The following is a 24,289-nucleotide window of genomic DNA, read 5'->3' as shown; positions in this document are numbered from 1 at the left end:
AGTATTAGGGCACTGTCGGGGTACTGGGGTGTGTATAAGAGTAATGGCAGCAGTATTAGGGCACTGTCCGGGTACTGGGGTGTGTATAAGGCTCCTGCCAGCAGTATGAGGGCACTGTCAGGGTACCGGGGTGTGTATAAGGGTCGTGCCAGCAGTATGAGAGCACTATCCGGGTACTGGCAACATTATTAGGGCACTGGGGTGTGTATAAGGGTCTTGGCAGCAGTAATAGGGTACTGTCGGGGTCCTGGCAGCAGTATTTAGGTACTGTCGGGGTACTGGGGTGTGTATAAGGGTCCTGCCAGCAATATGAGGGCACTGTCCGGGTACTAGCAGCATTATTAAGGTACTTGGATCTGTATAAGTACTGGCAGCAGTATTAGGGCACTATCAGGGTATTGGGGTGTGTATAAGGGTCCTGGTATCAGTATTAGGGTACTGTCGGGGTCCTGGCAGCAGTGTTAGGGTACTAAGGTGTATATAAGGGTAATGGCAGCAGTATTAGGGCACTGTCGGGGTACTAGGGTGTGTATAAGGGTAATGGCAGCAGTATTGGGGTATTGTCAGTGTACAGGGTGTGTATAAGAGTACTGGAAGCAGTATTAGGGTACTGTCGGGGTACTAGGGTGTGTATAAGGGTGCTGCTCATCACTGACTCTGACCCAGCCGGTCACATGATGCTGACATCATCAGAGGTGCTGCTCTTGTGTGTGCACATCCGGGTCCCTCTCAGCACCCAGCCTCTGTTGGGTTTCCCAGCAGCCCCCGCGCTTTCCCATCATGGCGGCGCCCATAGTACACGCTCTCCGCTCCATCCCCCGGCTAAGCCGGCCCCAGGCCCGCTGCCTGTCCGGCCTCTCCGAGCCGCTGCTGTCTGCCTCCCGGCGTGGGCTTTTCCAAGACATGTTCCCGGCCGAGACCGCCGGCGGCCGGCTCCCCGAGCTGCTCTCCTCCGGACCCCAGACCGTGTACTGCGGCTTTGACCCCACGGCTGACTCGTTGCATGTGGGGAACCTGCTGGCGGTGCAGGGGCTGATGCACTTCCACCGGGCCGGGCACCACGTCATCGCCGTCATCGGGGGAGCCACGGCGCAGATCGGGGACCCCAGCGGCCGGAGCCGGGAGAGGGAGCCGCTGGGGCCCGGGCAGCTGGAGGAGAACGTGCGGGGGCTGCGGGACTCGTTGCAGCGGATCTTCGGCCACTACGAGGAGCTGCTGCCTGGCGGGGGCCGGGGTCGGGCAGCGGGCCGGGTGACTGTGCTGGATAACCGCACCTGGTACCGCCAGCGCCCCGCCGTGGAGTTCCTGGCCTCGGTGGGCAGACACTTCCGCATGGGGTCGCTGCTGAGCAGACACAGTGTGCAGAGCCGGCTCCGCTCCCCGGAGGGCATGAGCCTAAGCGAGTTCTCCTACCAGGTCTTCCAGGCCTATGACTTCTACCACCTGCTCCGGGAGTACGGCTGCCGCATCCAGCTGGGGGGCAGCGACCAACTGGGCAACCTCATGTCCGGGCACGACTTCATTCAGAGGTCAGCCCAATGTGTGTGTCATGTATGTCATCACTGTGTGTGTCATGTATGTCATCTCTGTGTGTGTAATGTCTGGGCACCACTTCATCCAGAGGTCAGCCTGATCTGTGTGTGTGTCATGTATTTTATTTATTTATTAACAGTTTCCTATATAGGCAGCATATTCCGTTTCGCTTTACAATTGTATGTCATCTCTGTGTGTGTGTAATGTCCAGGCACCACTTTATCCAGAGATCAGCCCAGTGTGTGTGTGTGTGTGTGTGTGTGTCATGTCTGGGCACCACTTCATCCAGAGCTCAGCCCAACATGTGTGTCATTTATGTCATCTGTGTGTGTAATGTCTGGCACGACTTCACCCAGAGGTCAGCCTGATCTGTGTGTGTCATGTATGTCATCTATGTGTGTGTGTAATGTATGGGCACTACTTTGTCCAGAGGTCAGCCCAACATGTGTTTGTCATTTATGATATGCATACAGTATTTGTGTCATGTATGTCATTTTAGGGTTACTCTCCATAAGTGTCATGTATGTCGTCATGGGTATAACTACATATGTATATGATGGTGGGGGTCCTACGTCGATGTCATGTATTTGCTGAGGATCCCAAAATGGATGTTATATATGTGATGATGGTGACGCTTCCATAGGTGTCATGTATGTGAGGATGGGGTTCCCTCCATGGAGTTCATATATGTGATAATATTGCTGATCCCTCTCTAAGGTTGTGCGTGATATGAAGGGGATCCCTCCACGGAGGTTGTGTGTGATTATAGGGATCCCTCCACGGAGGTCGTGTGTAATGATGGGGATCCCTCCACGACAGTCGTGTGTGTGTAATGATGGGGATCCCTCCATGGAGGTTGTGTGTGATGATGGGGATCCCTCCACGGAGGTCTTGTGTGTGTGTGTGTGTGTAATGATGTGGATCCCTCCACGGAGGTTAGAGGTGTCCCAGACCGTAGATCTTCATTATATAACTATTGATGTCACATCATTTTAGTTCCTGTGCAATTTACCATTTGCAAAGTAATTAAACAGATGTTTATGGTGATTTGCATTTATACATTGTATTACTGTCTTTACTTCCTGTACAGAACAACGGGCGAAGACGTGTTTGGGATCTTGCTGCCTCTTATCACTAACACCACTGGGGACAAGCTGGGGAAGTCGGCTGGGAATGCCGTGTGGCTGAACAGGGACCGCACTCCCTTGTTTGACTTCTATCAGTTCTTTGTGCGGCAGCAGGACAGCTGTGTAGAGAGGTGAGTCTGGCACTTACCCCAGGAGAGCCATCGGCAGCCTATAAATGTAATAGTTTCTACTTCAGGGTCCATAGGGTATCCACAGGATACCTTGGGGTATAGGTGTGACGTCAGTCGCAGGGCACCAAAGAGTTAAGCTTTCAGCCTCCCAGGATGCACTAGGTCCCCCTCCTATACCCCGCCCCCGGGCCAAGGCACCCCAGTTTAGTTTGGTGCCCGGCCGGAGTCGGGTGCACCTGTTGGAGTGGGGGCTAGAAGAGCCCCTGAAGCTTATTCTTCATGCAGCTGTGGCTGCACAACTGGATGAACAGCATGGACAGTCAGTCCTGACGTCCATGCTGTCTTCCCTACACCCCGCCGGTACCAGAACGCCGGTACTGATCCGGGGATGCTGGTGGGCGTCTGGGGTCACAGCTAGCGGTGACCCCAGATGCTCCGGACCATGGCCGGATTCAAGGGGGACAGAGGTAAGCAGCGGGGTCCCGCGGTGGGTCCCCGCTGATCACATGGTCCTAAGTCCCCAGGCAGGGGGCTCCCTGGGGACTGGCTGCAGCGTGGAGCCAGGCGACCAACCTGCGCTTCCACTACCCCCTGGGACAGCGGACCGCAGCAGAGCGGTAGCGCTGCGGCGTCCCAGGGGTTAAATGCATGCCAGGGGAGCGCGCCTTCCCTGTCTCACAGCCGGCGCCTCCCCCGCTGCACACAGCCCTCTCTGCATGCTGCCGACTGGTCCTGTGGCAGCGCTCCTCCCCCAGGCCAGCCTCCTCTCTGCTCCTCGGCGGCCATCTTCTCCAGAACGCATGGTGAACGCTGCTGGAAGCGCTGGACGGAAGCATCGTGGTCTGGGTCCCCCCGCATACCTCTCCTCCGCTGTGGTCAGGTCTGTGTATGCAGCGCTGTGTCCTACCAGGCCCTGTGTCTGTGTAGTTGAGTGATCAGCGCTGTTAGTGCAGGAATTGTTATTTTTCTGCATTGTATGTGACTGTGCTAGCGCTGCTGCCTGTAATCTTTTCTTCTCTAAACTGTCAGCTTTATTACTGTACCTGTTCTTTCTGCTAAAGCCCTTGCGGTGCGGTGCTGCAGGGTGGTCTCTCGCCTATTTAATACTTAATTGGTGAGAGAGGTCACATACGTGGTGCCATCATGTCTGAAAGTGATTTTCCCCTCCGGCTACAGTGTACCACGTGCAAAGTACCGTTAGCGGAGGGGGAGGGTAGCGCGGAGGGCCTTTGCCGGCAGTGTTTGTCCATGGCGCGGCCTATTACGGTTACAGCACCGGTACAGGAGCCGCCCTGGGCTTGTTTCGCTCAGGCGTTAACAGCTTTAGTGGGCCAGTTAGCTCCGCAGCCCGCGTTTACTCCGATGGGTTTGTCCCAGCAGTCTGTGGTGTCGTCACCCATGCAGGGGTTCCCACGACAATTGGTGGTACCACACAGTCTCCCTATTTCCCCGCTCCCGGGTTCTCAGGAGCCAGCGTGGGTTAACTCCCTGACGAGTTCTGTACAGCACTTGTCGGATGTGTTGCAAGGGGAGCCTGTGATGCGGTCTCATAAAAGGCCGGTGGCGTCTCTGTCCGCTCCTTATGAGGATGACGAAGGGACGTCTGATGATGGGGAGATTCTAGATCCTTACGATCAGGAACCTCTCCATACTAAGGACGCTGATGCTAAGTCCAAAGTATATATTCCTGGACTTATTCGGGCGGTCCGCACAGCCTTGGTGATTGAGGACGAAGTTCCCCCAGCGGCTAAATCTAAGTATGCCTTTTTCAAAGATGTGAAGGGCGATGCCACAGTCTTTCCTCTTTCGGGTCAGTTGGTGGACCATTTAGAGGAGGCGTGGAAACAACCTGGCAAAAGATACCAGCCGCAGAGACGTCTGGCGGTGGCTTATCCGTTCGCGGATAATTATTTTGCGAAGTGGGAATCCCCTCCACAGGTGGATTCTCACGTGACCCGTCTTGTCCGTAGTGCCACATTGCCGATGCCATCCATGTCCTCCCTTAAGGATGCTACGGACCGCAAGGTAGAAATCTGCCTGAAGTCCGCTTATTCCCTTGCAGGGGGGGCAGCACGGCCGGCTATGGCCATTTGCTGGGTTGCCAGAGCGATGGAGCGCTGGGCGGATTCATTAGAGGCTTCTTTTGAATCCGACTGTCCGGCCGATCAGGCGGAGTTGATTGGCAATCTCCGTGATTCGGCCACCTACATCAACGAGGCGGCTCTAGACATTAGTACTCTGGTGTCTAGAATTTCTTCAGCAGCGGTAGCTGCTTGTCGCACCTTGTGGCTGCGATCCTGGAAGGCGGACGCAGATTCCAAGAAAGGTCTGGAAGCGTTGCCGTTTACCGGAGAAGTTCTCTTCGGTCCGGATCTGGATAAGATTGTGGCCACGCTGGCGGCAGCCAAATCTGCCTGTCTCCCGTCGGCCGCTGCTCCATCTGGTTCGGGACCATCGTCCTTTCGGTCATCTAGGGCCCAGGGCAGGCCCAAACCACAGTCGTTTCCTCGACAGGCTGGCCCTAAGAAATCGGTCAAGCCCCGGAAGCAGGCATGGAGTACCAGACGTCCGGCCCCCAAGCCAGATGACAAGCCTGCGGCCTGACGGTCCGGGCCTCCCTTTGGGGGATCCCAGGGTGGGAGGCCGCCTGCTACAGTTCGCCCAGTGTTGGTCGACCACTACGACAGACACTTGGGTTCTGGAGGTGGTTTCCCACGGATACGCCCTCTCCTTCCGGCACAGACCCCCGGCTCGCTTCTTCACCACGGGTCTCCCATCAGACCGGAACAAGGCTACGGAGCTGCGGAAGGTATTGCACACTATGCTCCAGGCTGGAGTTATAGTGGCGGTTCCATTCTCCCAGAGGGGCCAGGGTTTCTATTCAAATCTATTTTTGGTACAGAAACCCAATGGGTCATATCGTCCGATTCTCAACCTCAAAGCACTCAACAAGTCTTTGCGGGTCCCGAAGTTTCGGATGGAGACCCTACGGTCCATCATTCTGGCGCTGGAACCTGGGGACTACTTGGTGTCATTGGACATACAGGACGCTTACCTGCATGTCCCTATTCTTTGGCGCCATCAACAGTTCCTCAGGTTTGCAATCAGCAGCGACCACTTCCAGTTTCGGGCGTTACCTTTTGGCCTGGCAACAGCACCACGTGTTTTCACCAAGGTGATGGCGGCTTCTCTGCGGCTGCAGGGAGTCCGCATGTTGCCGTATTTGGACGACCTGTTATTGGTGGCAGGATCTCCAGAGCTCCTGTTACGCCACTTGGACCTGACCATTGCACTGCTGCAACGGCACGGCTGGCTAATCAACTGGCAGAAGTCCACTCTAATCCCGTCTCGGAGGATTCTGCATCTTGGAGCCTTATTGGACTCGGGACAGCAAAGGATCTTCGTGACGGAGGACAAGATCTCTGCTTTACAGTCAAGGGTGCGCAGTTGTCTGCACAGCCGCCGGGTGTCCTTACACTCGGCGATGAGGTTACTGGGCTCCATGGTGTCGGTGTTCGACATGGTGGAATACGCCCAGTTTCACTCCAGACCTCTGCAGCACCTGATCCTGTCCAAGTGGAACGGGCTGACTCAGTCTCTGAAGTCCCAGACGATTGTGCTCACCCAGGAGGTTCGCCTGTCCCTTACGTGGTGGTTACAGACGACCCACCTCAACAAGGGACGTCCGTTCTGGGTTCCAAATTGGGTCCTGTTGACAACGGACGCCAGTCTTCGGGGCTGGGGAGCAGTTTCGGGTCCACACTTGTTCCAGGGCAGGTGGACGCCGACAGAAGCGGAGCTTCCAATAAATATCTTGGAACTCCGTGCGGTCTTCAATGCTCTCCAGCAGGCACAGCGGTTTCTCCAGGGTCGCCCGGTGCAGGTCCAGTCGGACAATGCTACCACCGTGGCCTACATAAACAGGCAAGGAGGAACTCTCAGTCGGGCGGCTCTCGTAGAGGTCTCTCGGATCCTGGTTTGGGCGGAGCGCAATCTTCCGGCCATATCAGCGGTCTTCATCCCGGGAGTGCTCAATTGGGAGGCGGACTTTCTAAGTCGCCAGGACGTTCATCCGGGGGAATGGTCCCTGCACCCGGACGTTTTTCAACTACTGGTGGACAGGTGGGGTCTTCCAGAAATCGACCTCATGGCGTCCCGGCACAACAACAAGTTGCCGGTGTACGGGTCTCACACAAGAGACGAAGGGGCGTCTCTGGTGGATGCTCTGTCCGTCCGGTGGACGTTCCGGTTCGCATACCTGTTCCCTCCGGTCTCCCTTCTTCCACGGGTAATCCGGAAATTCAAACAGGAAGGAGGGACGCTCCTGTTGATAGCTCCCGCGTGGCCCAGACGGCACTGGTTCTCAGACCTTCAGGGTCTGTCCGTGGACATTCCTCTGCGGTTGCCGCTACGACCGGACCTTCTGTCTCAGGGTCCTTGCCTTCACCCGGACCTGACTCGGCTGTCTTTGACGGCGTGGCTGTTGAGACGGCCATGCTGAGGTCCCGGGGGTTTTCCAGCTCTGTGGTGCGTACCATGTTACGAGCTCGGAAACCGTCTTCCGCGAGGATATACCATCGCGTGTGGCATACGTTCTTCCAGTGGTGTCGACCGAGAGGTTATGCACCGCGGGAGTTTCGTCTGTCTCGGATTCTCGCCTTCCTGCAAGCGGGACTAGATCATGGACTTCGCCTTGCTTCTTTGAAGGTACAGGTTTCGGCCCTATCTGTCTGGTTTCACCGTAGGATTGCTACAATCCCGGATGTGCGCACCTTTATGCAGGGTGTTCTCCGCATTCAGCCGCCCTTTGTTCCACCTGTGGCGCCTTGGGATTTGGCTGTGGTCCTGAGGGCTCTCCAAGGACCGCCGTTTGAACCACTGGGCTCAGTGGATCTTAAATGGCTAACAGCTAAGACTGTTTTCCTTCTGGCCATTGCTTCGGCCAGACGTGTTTCTGAGTTAGGGGCTCTTTCTTGTAGACCCCCTTTCTTGGTTTTTTATGGGAACAGGGCAGTGCTCCGCACTCGGCCCGAGTTTCTTCCCAAAGTTGTTTCCCAGTTTCATATTAACGAGGAAATAGTTGTTCCGGCCTTTAACTCACCGGGTCTTTCCGTGGGTGAGGCCTCTTTGGATGTTGTGCGGGCCTTAAGGACTTATGTTGACCGCACTTCTTCGTTTAGGAAGTCGGACGCTTTGTTTGTCCTCTTTGGCTTCCGTAAAAAGGGTTGGCCTGCTTCAAAGCAAACTTTGGCAGCCTGGATCCGTATGGCTATTTCTGAAGCTTATCTTCATGAAGGCCTACCGGTCCCTCCTTCTCTGAAGGCTCATTCCACTAGGTCTGTGGGTCCTTCGTGGGCAGCTCGACGTGGTGCCTCGGCAGTTCAGATCTGCAAGGCTGCTACGTGGTCTTCTGTCCATACCTTCGTGAGGTATTACAGGTTTGACACCTTCGCCTCTCAGGATGCTTCCTTCGGGCGGCGGATTCTCCTTTCTGCACAGGAGCGTCCCCACCCTTAAAGGATACTGCTTTGGGACATCCCCAAGGTATCCTGTGGATACCCTATGGACCCTGAAGTAGAAAATATGAGATATGGTAAGAACTTACCCTTGTTATCTCTATTTCTACGAAGTCCATAGGGTTCCACAGGACTCCCGCCCTGTCGCACCTGTGCTGCAGATGGGCTTTGCTCTGGTCACCGGTTTTCCGTCTCCCTCTGGTGAGAATGTGATTCTTGTATGTGTCCAGATCTTTGTTCTCTCTCTTCCTTCTCCTCCTCCGGCCTATGGCTTGGTAACTAACTGAGGTGCCTTGGCCCGGGGGCGGGGTATAGGAGGGGGACCTAGTGCATCCTGGGAGGCTGAAAGCTTAACTCTTTGGTGCCCTGCGACTGACGTCACACCTATACCCCAAGGTATCCTGTGGAACCCTATGGACTTCGTAGAAATAGAGATAACAAGGGTAAGTTCTTACCATATCTCATATTATTCTCTTTTAATAGGTAGAGAGTGAGTAACCAGAGCTGGACATGTAGTTCCGCAGCAGCTAACAAGTAACAATAATTCTCGGTTAGTTCTGCTAATCTGGCACTTTTATTTCACAGCCATTAAAGAGCCCCAGTTTTACATAAACCGGAAATGAGCTCATTAGTCTACAGACTAACATAAATACATCGTCCAAAAATAATTACTGCAGTCACTATGTGATACCAAGTTTAATATATTTAACATAAATCCTACTTTCAATTTGTCAGATAATCTGTCCCCTTTACCTCTAGTGCAAAACAAAACGCACAGACTCATCCATAGCCACTCAATGGCTAAGCAACAATGGCTGGAAGCAATGAGTTAATGTCTCTCTCTCCTTTAAAAATCTTCCGAGAGAGAGAGAAAGTACCAATAAATTAGCTGCTGTCATTGCAAAATGGCAGTTAGGAGCTGATTGGTTGGTACTTTCTCTCTCCGAGCTTTGATACATCTCCCCCATACTATAATAGTGCCCTTCATATGAACCAAAATGCAGAGGCAGGTCAAACCATTAATACTCCAAAGAAACGTGGGTAAAGTAGTAATTTTCCTGTGTCACACCGATCCTACGAGGACGACTATTAACTTTGTTTCTAATCATTGAGGTCTGACTTTACCTTTACACAAGTAGATGAGTAATTATCAATCTAGGTCACTGTAAATGGGGAAACGGGTGTAGTAGGTATTATTGCCGGATGCAGGGCCGGCGGTTCAAATTGCGGCAGCCCGGCAAGGGTGAAAATCCAGATGGTCCCTAAGGTAAGTATCGCTAACCTAATTCCCCCCCCTAACCCTCCCTTAGGGGTGCTGGTGTGATTACCACCTTTCCCTATGATGTATATCTACAGCCATACATGACTTGATTTGCCCAGTCCCATCTGATCTTGGAAGCCAAACAGTAATAGGCCTGGTTAGTACTTGGAAGGGAATACCAGGTGCTGTAGGTTAAAAGAGGAATTTTAGGACTAGAAATGTATAGGACAGAGCAATTTCCGATAGTACTCAATTGCACGACTACTATATTACTACAGTGTCCTTATTAATTCTTAAAAACTAAATCATAACCAGTGGTATGCTAATACTAATAATATTTCAACAAAAGATTTCATTATGCTAAATGAACCCTTAGAGAACAGTATGTCAAGTGCTACACCTATATCGATTGATGTGTCCTTGACAGAGGCCGTTTACAGGCTGAAACGTGGTGCCTAACCTCCCCCCTCTAAGTGCCTTACTCTAATCCCCCCTCTGAATGCCTAAACCTAACCCCTCCCTTCCGCGCAGCCTAAACCTAAGTTCCCTCCCCTGCGGCTGCCCGTGCCCGGCTTACCTTCGTTCGTTATGCCGGGCGTCTGTCTTCCGGCGTCGAGTTTTCCACACCTGTCATTAGTACCACGCCGGGATTAGAAAGTCTGGAAGCCGGCGGTCGGCATTTAGACCTTCTGCTTCCAAACTACATCCCGGGGAAACCGCCGCTTAAGGAGTTTTCCATTACTGGCCAAACAAGCAGGATCATTCAGGGAAACAGTAACATTTGTACCCATTATGGAGGTGCCGGGTGTATCCCTAATTATTTTTTGTATGTATGTTTCCATTCCTAGGGGCATTACCAGGAGAGTTCATTGTCTATATTCACCAATATCAACAGATCTTGAAGACTTTGATTAAGTGGTTAATTGGTTAGGAATCACTTTGACAATGCTCAGTATTGAAAGCTGACAACTATTGCGGTAATACAGTGGAAGTGAGAGCTCTCATTATTCAGCATAGTTACACAGTTCACAAAGGATTTAAGCACCAAGTTAAAGGCTTCTGATGTGATGAAAATGGTACCGGGGATTCCAGGCACATAGACACAAACAAAACCAAAAAAATCAGGATCATTTGTTATTTTGATGAAAACGCCAAAGTAATTCTAAATGTCCGAATTAACCTATTAGGCTATTAATTGAAAAAAAAATCAAAATCATAGTTTGTCCCCATTCATTTCAATGTGTTTTTAGGTCAGTGATATGGTCTAGGTAGTAGTGTATGTAGCGTTAGTATATTTGAATGCATCTAGTACATCACACCTGTCCCTTCCTATTATTTGGCTAGTAAGTTTTGCTACGCAGCCGCGTTCACCAGATGGTCAGTAAGAGCCGGATCCATAATGGTCACTGCTCTAGGCCTGCTGACATCTCTCATCCACATTACAGCCCTGGTTCCTGACCACATGTGCCTACAACCATCTGTTATAGGTTCCTGAAACTCTTCACTTTCCTCCCGCTGCCGGAGATTGAGCACATCATGCAGCAGCACGCCAAGGAGCCCGAGAAGCGATTACCGCAGAAGAGACTGGCTGCAGAGGTGACCAAGCTCGTTCATGGTAAGGAAGGGCTGGAGTCCGCCAAGAGGTGAGTGTGGAGCGGGACCTACAGCGTCTGTTCTAATTGGGCCCAAATGTTCGTCCATAGAGGGGTGGGAGCTTGTATCCCCACTAATGCAGCGCACTGGGGTCAAGGTTCTAATCTCATATTGTACAGGAGGGGGAGGAGGAGGCACTAGGGGGGTAAGGGGAGGAGGAGGAGGCGGCGGCACTAGGGGTAAGAGGGTTCGGATACCTACCGACAGGGGTCTGTATCCTAACCCTGTCTGGATGCCAGCGTCAGGATTTTGACCTCCGGCATCCCGTACCCAACCCCTGCATGGAGCTCTAATAGTAATACACTATTGAATGAGGCTTAACTATTCCGTTCCTAAAACAGTGGTATGGTTTCTATGTGCCGTATAATTACTTTTTCACATGCAGGGTAGAAAGTGAGATTTGCTGTTATTATATGACCATAGTGTATGTGCTCTCAATCCTCTCTTAGATGCACCCAGGCATTATATCATAACAGCATTGATGCCCTAGAAGCAATGACCGACCAGGAGTTACAGGAACTCTTCCTGGGGGCGCCTTTTGCAGAATTGATGCTTGAACCTGGCACCAGAGTACTAGACGCTTGTTTAAAAGTATCTGCGATCCCAGACGGTGCCCGTGGGTATGTATTTATTATTTGTATCATGGACTTTGGGCTCTGATTCCCAATCCCCTGGAGTCCCGGTAATGAAGAGGTGCTCCTGTGTCAGAATAGTTTTTACCCTTATCTGCAGATTACATCTGGACTGATGACCAAATAGTATATGTAGGACTAAATACCCAGCTTAGAGCCGTATTCAATTAGAGCAGACCCGCGATACTTTTTTGCCTCCTCGGACTTTCCGCCTACATCGCGTGTTTTGCAGGCGGAAAAGTATTGCGCGTGTGCGCGCTTTACCCCGTATTCAATTTGAAAGTAGGCGAAAACGGGACCCGGCGAAACTTGAACAGGTGGAAAGTACTGTCAGATTTGGGGAAATCAGCCTGACGCCCCCAAAAGATGCTCTGACAGGGGGGGTTAGCTATGGTACCCCCCCCGATTTGGCTTGCTGAAGGTATTTGGTGTTTTTAAACTAGCTCAATAGCGTTTTTGTATAAGTGGTGCGGAATAGTATTCAGGAGTATTTTTTGCTGAAAATAAGTTATCCCAGCAAATTTGGGGTACTTGAAAATGGGGGCCAGCATATTCAAAAGTTGCTAAATTAAAGTTGAACAAACCGTGAAAAATCCACCTTCCGCAAGCAGCAGCAGCAGCTCGAAACCCCCCCCCCCCGAGTCAAGTTCGTCAGTTTTTAACTTTGTGCCACCAAAGTCAGTTATTTTTGGGGTGTTGATTTTTTTATTGACAGATTACCTTTGGGGGACTGTCTGAAGGCTGCACATTGCACCCCAAAGCCCCAATTCTGCACTTTTTCCACCTCCTATTCATAGGTGAAACTTTTCCCCCTATTACATTGACTTTCTGCCTAGGCGGAAAGTCTTTCAAATTGCATATGGAGTAAAATCAAAACAGGCGATAATGACATCAGCAAAAACACGCGGACATGGCTTTTCGCATCAAATTGAATATGGCCCTTACAGGTTTATTGCTGGTGGCCTAACCCTGTACTAGAGGTTGTCTGCTTGGATGAGAGGTGTGCAGGGAATCCAGCCCCTGATTGGACAGGGCTTTCTAACATCCAATCAGATACGGTGTACCTCCTGCAGCACTCAGTTCCCTTCTGTTAGAGCCATAGTGCAGTGCGACCAGGCGCTCTGTGTACTTGTTTTTAATTGAGCAATTCTTGTGTTTCAGCTTTGAAGTAATCAGCACTGGGGGCGTAAGCTTCAACCACAGTAAGGTTACAAACCCGGACGAGGTCCTTGTCCTCGGACAGCACATCCTACGCAATGGACTGTCCCTCATCAAGGTTGGGAAGAAGAACTTCTATATTGTGAAGTGGCTGCAGTTGTGACACGCGGAGGCCGGCCACTGTGCGCTCCGCACCGGACGTTATTCTCACTAAGTGAGACGTTGTGTTTTGTATGTATATAAATAAATGAACTCTTTAATAAATAACTGGATCAGTTGGATAGTACATAGTGGCTTTCTCCTGAATGTGATTTCTGCACCACCATGACCTGGCTATGACAGATGTAATAATGCCCATTAGAAGTAGAGATGATGCAGTTTCTGGGATCCAAAAATATCTGAGTAAAACCAATCTCTAAATAGAAGTGAAGCTCTTTTGGTCACCTCCATGGATCACATAGGATAACGCGGGGATGTATATTCCCAGCTAGGGATTTATGACAGGCGTCATAATCCCAACGCAGGCCCGAACGAGGTAAGTACAGGTGCCCGTTCTCTTAGGGGGGAGGACGAGACTTAGGGGTAGGCATCACTAAAGGAGGGTTAGCTGTACTTACCTCTGCTGTCAGGATTTCCTCCCTTCAGCCAGCTGCTGTTGGTATTTCAACTGGCAGCTAAACAATCCCATTCCATAAGGTGCCAACCTGCAGCCTCAATCTGTCCAGCTCCGTTGAATGTCACACTTTGTATAATTAGTTTAATAGAAAATAGAGTCCAACGACATGGGGGGGGGGGGGGCAGCAGCAGGTGGATTACTGGAGATGTTTGAAAGCAGATTTCCACAGTAAATTAAGGCTCACACCTGTGTTGTTAGTGCATACAGGATGTAGCTCCAATCTGACATGTCACTGCATTCGCTGTATCCACCCCTCTTAGTTCTTTTACTCACTACAGAATTTGCTTTAATAACATCAGCATGTTCCATTACACTTTGTGTAAATCAGTGGCCTCCAGCTTTAATTGAGGTGGGAGCTAGCTTGGAAAAATGAAACCTGAAGAGCTACTAAAATTGTAGAAAAACTAAATCTGGCTAATAACTGAACAATGGAAGGTCATTAAATGAAAAAAAAAAAAAAAATGCATTTAATTATTACAGTGATATTGTTGTAGTTTAAATAAAATCTAAGCACCGGCACATTTCACTGTTAATTACCGGCTCAAAAGAGGTACGTGCAGTAGGAGGAGCAAAAGATACAGGCGGGGCTGCTTTGACTTTTTTCGGCACGGCTGGGCCGGAGTCACTCACACTGCCGTGGCGTAGACGCCATGGGTGGAACCGTGGAGAAGCACGTCAGGTGATTGCCACAGCCTCTTCAGCGATCACTTGACATGTTTCCCTGTGGCTCCACCCATGGCGTCAATGCCACGGGGGAGCACACGTCAGACATTACTTTCTCCTATTTGAGTTGGCAGTACTGCAGCTAGATGAGCTACCAAACTTAACACCGCGGAGCTACAGGTTGGAGACCACTGGTGTAAATAAACTATTCCTAACTGTAATCAAGTTATCTACAAATAAGAATGCAGCCACTGGGGGGCACTAACGAGTCAACTTTGCATAACCATGGCAGTCACTCTTGTAGAAGATGACAATGACTTGTAGAATAAATGACTGAGCAAAATGTATTTTCACTTAAGAAAAAAAAGTCACACTATAATGTAGCCATGTTGCTCAGGTCATTCTTGTGTTCAGGGAATGCTTTACTGAATTGTTCAGGAAATCTGTGCTCGAGTGTAGGTGTATGAAAATGGCCTTTCTAGCTTTTGTAAGATTACAAATCCCAGTATGGCCGGATAGGGCAACCTGTGGCACGCCAGCTACAGCACAACTACACATCCCAGCATGCCCGGTCACAGTTTTGCTGTTGGGGCACACTAATGTGGCAGGGTAAGATGGGGTTGGGTACGGGAAGCCGGCGGTCCAAATCCCAACAGGGTTAGGATCCAGACACCTGTCAGTAGGAAACCTAACTCTTCCTTCCGGTGTCTAAACCAAACCTTCCCCCCTCCCTAACCCAGTTACCTACCTTTGGGATGCCAGAATACCTGTCAGAATCCCGGCGCTAAGTGTCGATATCCCCTTTGCCGGGATGTTGACCGTATCCCGCTGCGGTGCATAGTTCCAATGGTTGCCTAATCCCTGTGACAGACCATGCTGGGACTTCTAGTGCCACAACAGCTGGAAAGCCGTTTCTCTTAAGTGGACAAGACAATGGCTACAATCGCGATCGAGTCAGGGAGAGAGACACTTTCTGCAGCACCAGTTTATTTACAATGATACACACAGACATCTCAGAACATACAATATATGTCTCAGTACCGACAGGTGGCGGCAGTGGCTGAGGAGGAGCAGCGCTATGGAGCTGGCTGCAGGCAGCGGCTTCCCCTCCAGCACACAGACTTGGTGCAGAAGCAGACGTATTACAAAACATTGATCAAACTCCTGATCTGGTGCAGGTCCCTTTATTATATTACACAACTATGTCGACACCTCAGGAGGTAGAAAAATAATAGGACATATACAACACAGAACTTACACCTTGCTCAGCAATAAAGCTTTCTTTTGTGAGGGGTAAGTTACATTAGAAATTACGTGTTTAAATTATTCTATACCCTAACCACAAAAGAGAATGCAGGTGCATCTAGAGAGGGTTTTTTTCTCTCTTGCAAATGCTCGTGGCAGGTAAATCAAGATGGTCGACATCTGTCAGGAGGTAGTTTCCATCTTGAAGATTAGCCTGACAGAACAATTTGCACTTTCAGACACTGGGATTGGAGTCACTGCTACAAGTCTGACAGAAATATAGGCCAATTTTATAATTAAGATGATAAAACTGCAGCAGGCACTGGAAAAAAAAAAAAAACAACCCCTGACATTTCATAAAGCCACAAATAAACAATTTTAAAGTGTTCTCTGTCTAGATTTGTGTAAAAATGTGCCCTGGTGACAATTAAGGCGCACATACCGAGGGCAGCATTTTATAGGCTGAAAGAGTATTTGCGAGGGTGCAGCTTATTTCTCCAATTATTCTGTCTCTTATTGTATGAAAGGCAAAGTGTATATACACCAGTGAGTGCGATAACATGCCATTATTCACATGACTCCAAGTCATATATCTATAGTCAAAGTGAGTAAAGGTGAAAGATTAGGGATTTCCCAGCATGCTTTTGTTCCATCATCACGATGGTTGGTCAGCTTGAATCACAACAGGAAATCGGGATGGGGGAAAATAGTTGGACGTAATATTTATTTTGTGAATGGTATAACTTTTACTTGCTTAATACAGCAGGTTCCCTCTGGTACATATGTTCTCCTCACACATTTATATACGGTTAGAGGTTTTCTTTTCCTTTTATATAAATAAAATTCTAAACAAGCAAACACTGACTGGCAATCTCCTATCAGTCTTCAAGTTATGCGTAGTCTCCTGGAGCTTTTATGGGGCCTGTAGAATGGCCAGGTCACCACAGGTGCGTCTCCCGGATCTCTGCGATTATCTGGCCTGCTCTCTGCAATGCCTACAGATGAAGGAAGACATAATATTCAAAATTCAGGTATCACTTAAATTAGAGGTGGACTCTGGCTCGTTAGCAGTAGTAGAACTACAAGTCCCAGCACACCCTGCTTGCCACAGACCACATGTGGCCTACTTGTGATCTAGTGTTTCTTGAGCACAGCGGTGGAGCAGTTGCTACCATTAAAAAGAGGTCACCTGTTCCCAGTAAGCAACCCCCACCCCCAGAATATATATTCTAGAACACTACACGATACCTTTAACATATCTGCGGCCTCCTTCCTGCGCTGGGCCATGTCCTCAGACTCCGTCAGAAGGTCTTCCAGCAGCATGGATTTATACAACTGTCCCACCAGCTCACTCTGTAACGTGTCCTTCACGTGGTTCACTAGGAAATGCATCACGGCCTTTGGCACACTGCGAGGAGACAATATCCCGGTCATTAAACCCCACGGAGCTATGCGGTAGGGGCACAGGCTCTGCCAGACGCCTTCATCCTCACCTGTCCTGAATATTCTTCCTCACTATCAGGAAGTAGGATTTAATTAGGCGCTCGATCACTTCGCAGTCTCGCTGCTCACGAGCAGAAAGTTTTCTGGCAACTGGCACAGGCTGGAAGGAGAGAAAAGCAGATAAAATATATGGGGACAGCTTGGTGCAAGTAGAGACTTGTAATATTGTGGTATAAAATCACACTACACCGGAGGATTCGCTATATTAGGGTCTGAATGCGAGGCGCCGGCTGGCAGTTAGGTTCGAGTTTTAAAATGATCTTCAAATACATTATACAAATACGTGTGACTAGTACAGAGAAGTACTCTGCAGTTTGTCATCTCTGTATAATGGTTATAAGTAAACTCATCACCCCACACAATGGTTTTAGACCAGCCTCCTGTCAATGGGCCTCACCAACCTGCTAAATACACGTGTAAGACTGACAAAGGGCTACGGAATGAGGTAAGGTGCGATGGGGGACAAAGATTAAACCTCACAGCTTTGTAGCTAGACTATGAGCCGAATTCAATTTGATTCGCACCCGCGATACTTTTTCGACTCCCGGACTTTCCGCCTACTTCACCTGTTTGCATGTGGAAAAGTATCGCGCGTGTGCCCGCGTCTTCCCGTATTCAATTTGAAAGTAGGCGAAAATGGGACCCGGTGAAACTGAAACAAGCAGAAAGTACTGTCAGATTTGGGGAAATCAGCCTGACACCCCCAAAAGATGCTCTGACATGGGGGTTCCCTATGGTACCCCCCGATTTGGCTTGCTGAAGGTATTTGGTGTTTTTAAATGGCCTCAATAGCTGCTAAATTGCGTTTTTGTATAAGTGGTGCAGAATAGTATTCAGGAGGTTTTTTTGCAGAAAATAACTTATCCCAGCAAATTTTGGGTACTTTCAAATATGATGGCCCCCATTTTCAAGTTGCTAAAGTTTAAAAAAAAAAACGTGAAAAATCCACCTGCCGCAAGTCCCTGTAATGAAAAAAAAAAACACCTGGGACATACTTGGGGACCCCCCTGTAGTCAAGTTCGCTAGTTTGTAACTTTGTCCCCCAACATTTTTTTTTCACCCCCAAATTCAAAGTGATTTTTTGGGGTGTCCTTAAGTGTTTTTTTCTTAAATTTTGACACCGTTTACCTTTGAGGGACTGTCTGAAGGCTGCACGGGGGTTCCCGCAACGTTGCACCCCAAAACCCCAATTCTGCACTTTTTTTTTCCGCCTGCCATTCATAGGTGAAACTTTATCACCTAGTACATTGCATTGACTTTCCGCCTAGGCAGAAAGTCTTTCAAATTGAATACGGCGATACTTTTTCGCCGATTTCGGCTTTCTGCTCCAAATTGAATACGGGCCTAAATCCTGCAAGCAAACTTCATAACACATATATATAGAATCTAAGGAAGATCATTAATCATACATTCATCTTGTACAACTGGAGCCCTTGGAGACTGCAATGGAAGAGTACACTCACCACATCCAGCAGATTGACAGCGTGTCCCCTTTGCGGGCTGGAGAGAGCCATCGGGGCTGGCTTGTACTTCTCCTCTGATAAAGGATCATCTCCTTTAGAGGCTTTCAACATCCCCCTCCAGTTCCCAGTTCCGGCATCTGGGACGTCCGCAGGAGCCGCCTGAAATGACAGCAAATAATATCATATAATAGACACGATGAAATGCCTGATGTTCCTTTTACCGACCACATGTGGTAGAATCGAATATAAATGGGAAACATACTACACAAATGAATGATCAATACCCACAACCATATCAGACTAAAAGGACTTGCATTTGCTAACATTTAAAATGACCTATTTCGGGGACAGAAGTGCACGTTACGGAGCATTGCATTTGGGGCAGGCGGCTTTCATCTGCTTAGTGCAAGTCAGAACATGGAAATGACCACCTGGCTGGTCGCTATGGTTACCGCCAATATAACGTTCTGTCTGCGGGTACATCCATCGCTGCTGAATAAGGCGCAGTCCGGTGTCATTATAGACATCTGATCAGATCCAGAGAATTAAATCTGACCCACAATGATAGAGCAGTTACTGTACTGCGCAGTTCTCCATAGAAACAGCAGCAGCAGGTACACTGAGAATTGCATACAGTGCTAGTACTGTGCTGGGAACACACTGACCACTAGTACAGCCATCATACAGAAGGGGAAGTGTTACTGTGCGGAGGAAACCTGAAGATTAGGGACAGATTCATTCTGTGCAGTCACCAAATATACACCACGCAGAAATGTATGAGGGACCTGCTTGTGGTATTTCAATCCAGACACCCAGGTTCCAACCCACCCATCCAGATCCTCTATCTACTATCATATGCCACTGGCATCCCGTACCCAACCCGTATAAAACCACCTTAAAAGTGGACAAGCTGCAACCAATGAGCTTCTAGCTAGCATTTATCAAGTACATTCTATAAAATGATAGGTAGACGAATGGTTGCTATAGGTAACTTCTCTACTTGTTCACTCTTTAGAAGGTTGGATACATCTGCCATCTTGCAAGAGAAACCTAATGAAATGCTCATCTAGGATGGACTAAGCCTTAGCACCAGGTCTGTATATGCCGCCTGACCGGCCCTGGGAGACATCTCGCAGACAGGCCAGGTAGGTAATGTATCTTAGGAAATGCTGGAGCCTACACGTTTAGTTTTAGACTGTTGGAGAAACGCGTTGAGTGTTTGGCTGCTGATCGGCATCAGTTCCTGAATAAATTAGAGCTACAACAAAATCTAACACCCCCCCCCCACCAAAACAATTTCCCTCTATAATAGACAGATGGAAGTTGATGCAGAATGTGTTATTGTTTTAAAATAGTCCGGGCCTCAAAGCCTCATTGTTCCATGAAGCCTACGGTTAAAAATAAGGAAGCAGCAGCATTGCTCTTGGTGGGATATAGGGATATTATCGGCGGCCGGGATTCCGACGCAGTCGGGATTTTGGCGCCGGTATTTAGACCGTCTGCATCCCGCATGCTGACTAGATCCCATCTACATCACCTAACATGCACCGTGAATATACTGTATTATGCCTTTATCCCTCCAGCTCTAAGCTGTAATGCTCCCAGTATGTTGTTCCTTCCCCGGATAACTCTATTCAGGCCGTGCAATGTTACTTTTATCATAAGATGAATTAAATAGTGTTACTAGGTGTTCTGCCAACACGGCTTCTAGAAAACCTTATTGGCCATTCAGAGACACAAGAAAAGGCAGGCATAATATAACATGCAAAACACAGCCCCAGAGGACATGCCGTTAGTTGCCACATCTGTCATTTCATGCTGATGTAATAGGCATGCGAAGCAATCATAGCGGGCACAGACCTTGCCATCAGTCTCAGCAGAAGCAGCAGAGGGAGGCTCCAGAGCATCAGGTAGCAGAGGCCCTGGAGCTTTAGTGGACTAAAGGAAGAAGAACCACAAGAGAGGCAGAAATTACTAAGAATACCCAGTCCGAGACACACACACACACACACACACACACACACACACACACACGTGCGGATTAGCAAACAAATCAAGCATAGCGTTCCCCATCATTCAGGGGGATAAGAGCAGTTTCCCATATCCAAATAACTGAAGAATGATTAAAGGGATTGAAAATCAAGATCATTTAACCAAGTCACACAATTAGATGGACTTGGTCGCCCCCTGCTGTCCTATCTAGAAGTTACAGCAAGGCATACAGCCTGTGAATTAATTAGGAAAAAAGTGACATTGAGGCATGTCGTGTCTCATGCCTCAATAAGGTCACAAGTTATACGGACGGCAGAATCAGCAGGACAGAGGGGCAGCAGAGGACGACATAGGTGCAGCTGTAGGCAAAGAAGATCTTACGCAAGAACAGCTCAGCGTGGATGATTTAGTTTCCTGTATTAAAGCAATGTAATTCCTGCCTCTTATGTGGCTTATATGAGTCTTTCATGACGTCTATCTCCCAGATTGGTTATTGTGTTCAGTTCATTGATAATATGTACAATGTACAAGTAAAGATTTGAGCAGTTCTATAGGGAGGCATTATAAATAAGTACATTGAGGAGTGCAGCATTTGTGGATAATCCTCAATATGGAAACCCCCAGGATCACCGGCTCCGTCACCTCAGCTGACCTGGGCAGCGCACGTTCCCGCAGGCTTTCTGAAGAGCTACATTTGTTGAAGTGTTAATGAGCTTTCCAAAAATAACATGTGGTTTTTTTTTCACTACGAATACCCCCGTATATCAGTTTCATTTACAGATGCCACTTACACGGAAATCTTGCAGAAGGGGTTACAGTACACACATCACATCCGGTTCTCTTGTGACGTGATAATCATATCGTGTACAGTGCAGTGTTACATGAAGGACCATTATTATGCTCACCTTATCTCTGGGCGCTGAGGGCGGGGGCAAATCTCTGGCTATTCTATTCCGCCTATGTTCCTGCAAACACACAGCGCACATTACAGTCTCATAGGAATAGCACTGGTCACTGTAAGAGAGAAGACTGTGTGCCGGGTCCCTTACCTCTATGTTGTTGTTCATGACTCCGCAGGCGTCGGCAAAGTCTGGGTGCTTGGTGTTGATATACGCCAGCTCAATGGCCACCAGATTGTGTACCTGCGCGATAATCCATACAATGACACATTGGGGTATAGGTCATTACACTGGAGCAATAATCCATACAATGACGCATTGGGGTATATGTCATTGCACTGGAGCAATAATCCATACAATGACACATTGGGGTTATGTCATTACACTGGAGCGATAATCCATACAACAACACATTGGGGTCTAGGTCATTACACTGGAGCAATAATCCATACAATAACACATTGGGGTTATGTCATTACACTGGAGCAATAATCCATACAATAACACATTGGGGTATAGGTCATTACACTGGAGCAATAATCCATACAACAACACATTGGGGTATAGGTCATTACACTGGAGCAATAATCCATACAATAACACATTGGGGTATAGGTCATTACACTGGAGCAATAATCCATACAACAACACATTGGGGTATAGGTCATTACACTGGAGCAATAATCCATACAATGACACATTGGGGTATAGGTCATTACACTGGAGCAATAATCCATACAATGACACATTGGGGTATATGTCATTACACTGGAGCGATAATCCATACAATGACACATTGGGGTATATGTCATTACACTGGAGCGATAATCCATACAATAACACATTGGGGTATAGGTCATTACACTGGAGCAATAATCCATACAATGACACATTGGGGTATATGTCATTACACTGGCGCGATAATCCATACAATGACACATTGGGGTATAGGTCATTACACTGGAGCAATAATCCATACAATGACACATTGGGGTATATGTCATTGCACTGGAGCGATAATCCATACAATGACACACTGGGGTATATGTCATTACACTGGAGCGATAATCCATACAATGATACACTGGGGTATATGTCATTGCACTGGAGCGATAATCCATACAATGATACACTGGGGTATATGTCATTGCACTGGAGCGATAATCCATACAATGATACACTGGGGTATATGTCATTGCACTGGAGCGATAATCCATACAATGGCACATTGGGGTATATGTCATTACACTGGAGCAATAATCCATACAATGACACATTGGGGTATATGTCATTGCACTGGAGCGATAATCCATACAATGATACACTGGGGTATATGTCATTGCACTGGAGCGATAATCCATACAATGACACATTGGGGTATATGTCATTACACTGGAGCAATAATCCATACAATGACACATTGGGGTATATGTCATTACACTGGAGCAATAATCCATACAATGACACATTGGGGTATATGTCATTGCACTGGAGCGATAATCCATACAATGATACACTGGGGTATATGTCATTACACTGGAGCGATAATCCATACAATGATACACTGGGGTATATGTCATTGCACTGGAGCGATAATCCATACAATGATACACTGGGGTATATGTCATTGCACTGGAGCGATAATCCATACAATGATACACTGGGGTATATGTCATTGCACTGGAGCGATAATCCATACAATGACACATTGGGGTATATGTCATTACACTGGAGCAATAATCCATACAATGACACATTGGGGTATATGTCATTGCACTGGAGCGATAATCCATACAATGATACACTGGGGTATATGTCATTGCACTGGAGCGATAATCCATACAATGACACATTGGGGTATAAGTGACTAGACTGGCACAGAGCCAACAATGACAGAAGAATAACTAATACTAACTCACCCACGGCAACCCCACACTGCAGGGGGGGACGGTCATTTATACTAACTCATCCACGGCAACCCTACAATGCAGGGGAGGAATGCCTAAAATGAACAGCTGCCTGACAGAGGCAGCAGTGCTCATGTTGCAAAGTTAGGTAAGGTATGCTCACAAGGATGGATAACAATACCACCCCTTTGACACTTGCAATACCCCTTATGACATGTGAACGCACAGCAACCCTGGTTACTGTGCAGTGTGAAAGGGCCAGGTTAGAATAAACCCAGCATTTCAACCCGGGTAATGAGCAGGGTTGAACACTGGTTCTACCCGGCTCGCTATGCAGTGTGAACGGGTAACCCGGGTCGTTGCGACCTGGGTTCCGTTCACAGCATACGCTTGGAGATGATCTCATCTCCAAGCCACGATTCAGCACGTGATGGCTGTGGCGCTATCGACTCGGCAACAGGCATGGTCGGGCCGGCTGTCTGAAAGGGGTCCGTGCCTAAAATCCCAGGTGCGACCAGGCATTGCCATGTGAAAGGGATTTTATAGAGGTGATGAGGTTTAGCAGAAGGGGAGCACTCAAAATTGGGTTACGGTCCGAGTGGAAGGAAGCTTGGGCTTGCTCATAAACGGAAATGTGCTGTAGCATGTTTGAAATGGTGCCAATAAGCCACCAAAGCTGACAGTAGAGGTCATCCCACCCAGCTGGCTTCATTAAACGAGACATAACAGGGGGCAGCAGAAGACACAGGGGCCCAAACATACTAGCCTGTGACACGTGGGAAGTGATGAGATTTAACCACTAGACTAAAATCCGCAATTTGTTTTAAAGGCAAATCAGTTTGGTCTTGCCATGTCGCGGGCTACTACATTTCAGCCATAGTCCTGTGCCCACTGCCCAGGGAGACCTAGGCTACAAGACAATAAAATAAA

General features: G+C 48.6%; 2 protein-coding genes across 5 annotated transcripts in view; one reads left to right on the top strand and one right to left on the bottom strand.

Moving 5' to 3' along the window:
• The first annotated feature begins 669 nt into the window (after positions 1 to 669).
• YARS2 (tyrosyl-tRNA synthetase 2) lies at positions 670 to 13,294 on the top strand. Its single transcript, XM_088478286.1, has 5 exons — positions 670 to 1,529; positions 2,624 to 2,791; positions 11,056 to 11,211; positions 11,671 to 11,841; positions 13,015 to 13,294. Exons 1-5 carry the CDS (start codon positions 781 to 783, stop codon positions 13,172 to 13,174), a joined length of 1,404 nt encoding a protein of 467 aa, XP_088334412.1. The 5' UTR covers positions 670 to 780; the 3' UTR covers positions 13,175 to 13,294.
• A 2,026-nt stretch (positions 13,295 to 15,320) lies between these two features.
• The window catches only part of DNM1L (dynamin 1L), a 56,548-nt gene continuing 47,579 nt past the window's right edge, over positions 15,321 to 24,289 (bottom strand). For 2 of the 4 annotated variants that reach the window (XM_088478282.1, XM_088478283.1), the window contains 7 exons: positions 21,603 to 21,695; positions 21,459 to 21,518; positions 20,422 to 20,499; positions 18,562 to 18,720; positions 17,089 to 17,198; positions 16,844 to 17,003; positions 15,321 to 16,590 (listed from right to left, as the gene is read on the bottom strand). In XM_088478282.1, the coding sequence (XP_088334408.1) occupies positions 16,534 to 16,590; positions 16,844 to 17,003; positions 17,089 to 17,198; positions 18,562 to 18,720; positions 20,422 to 20,499; positions 21,459 to 21,518; positions 21,603 to 21,695 (717 nt within the window). In that variant the 3' untranslated portion in view covers positions 15,321 to 16,533. The remainder of the gene's footprint in view (positions 16,591 to 16,843; positions 17,004 to 17,088; positions 17,199 to 18,561; positions 18,721 to 20,421; positions 20,500 to 21,458; positions 21,519 to 21,602; positions 21,696 to 24,289) is intronic. The other 2 variants (XM_088478284.1, XM_088478285.1) reach the window with 1 other exon arrangement.

This window comes from Taudactylus pleione, unplaced genomic scaffold (assembly GCF_031769625.1).
Source record: "Taudactylus pleione unplaced genomic scaffold, aTauple2 ptg000212l, whole genome shotgun sequence".
NCBI classification, from domain to species: Eukaryota; Metazoa; Chordata; class Amphibia; order Anura; family Myobatrachidae; genus Taudactylus; species Taudactylus pleione.
Note: the sequence above shows the minus strand (reverse complement) of the source record. Positions and strands in the feature narration are given on the sequence as shown.

Bases quoted from the DNA above. Each gene is read 5' to 3' on its own strand.
- YARS2 (XM_088478286.1), top strand. From the start codon at position 781: ATGGCGGCGCCCATAGTACACGCTCTCCGCTCCATCCCCCGGCTAAGC. The intron at 11,212-11,670 runs GTGAGTGTGGAG...ATCCTCTCTTAG, and splicing joins GGGCTGGAGTCCGCCAAGAG to ATGCACCCAGGCATTATATC. The intron at 11,842-13,014 runs GTATGTATTTAT...CTTGTGTTTCAG, and splicing joins ATCCCAGACGGTGCCCGTGG to CTTTGAAGTAATCAGCACTG.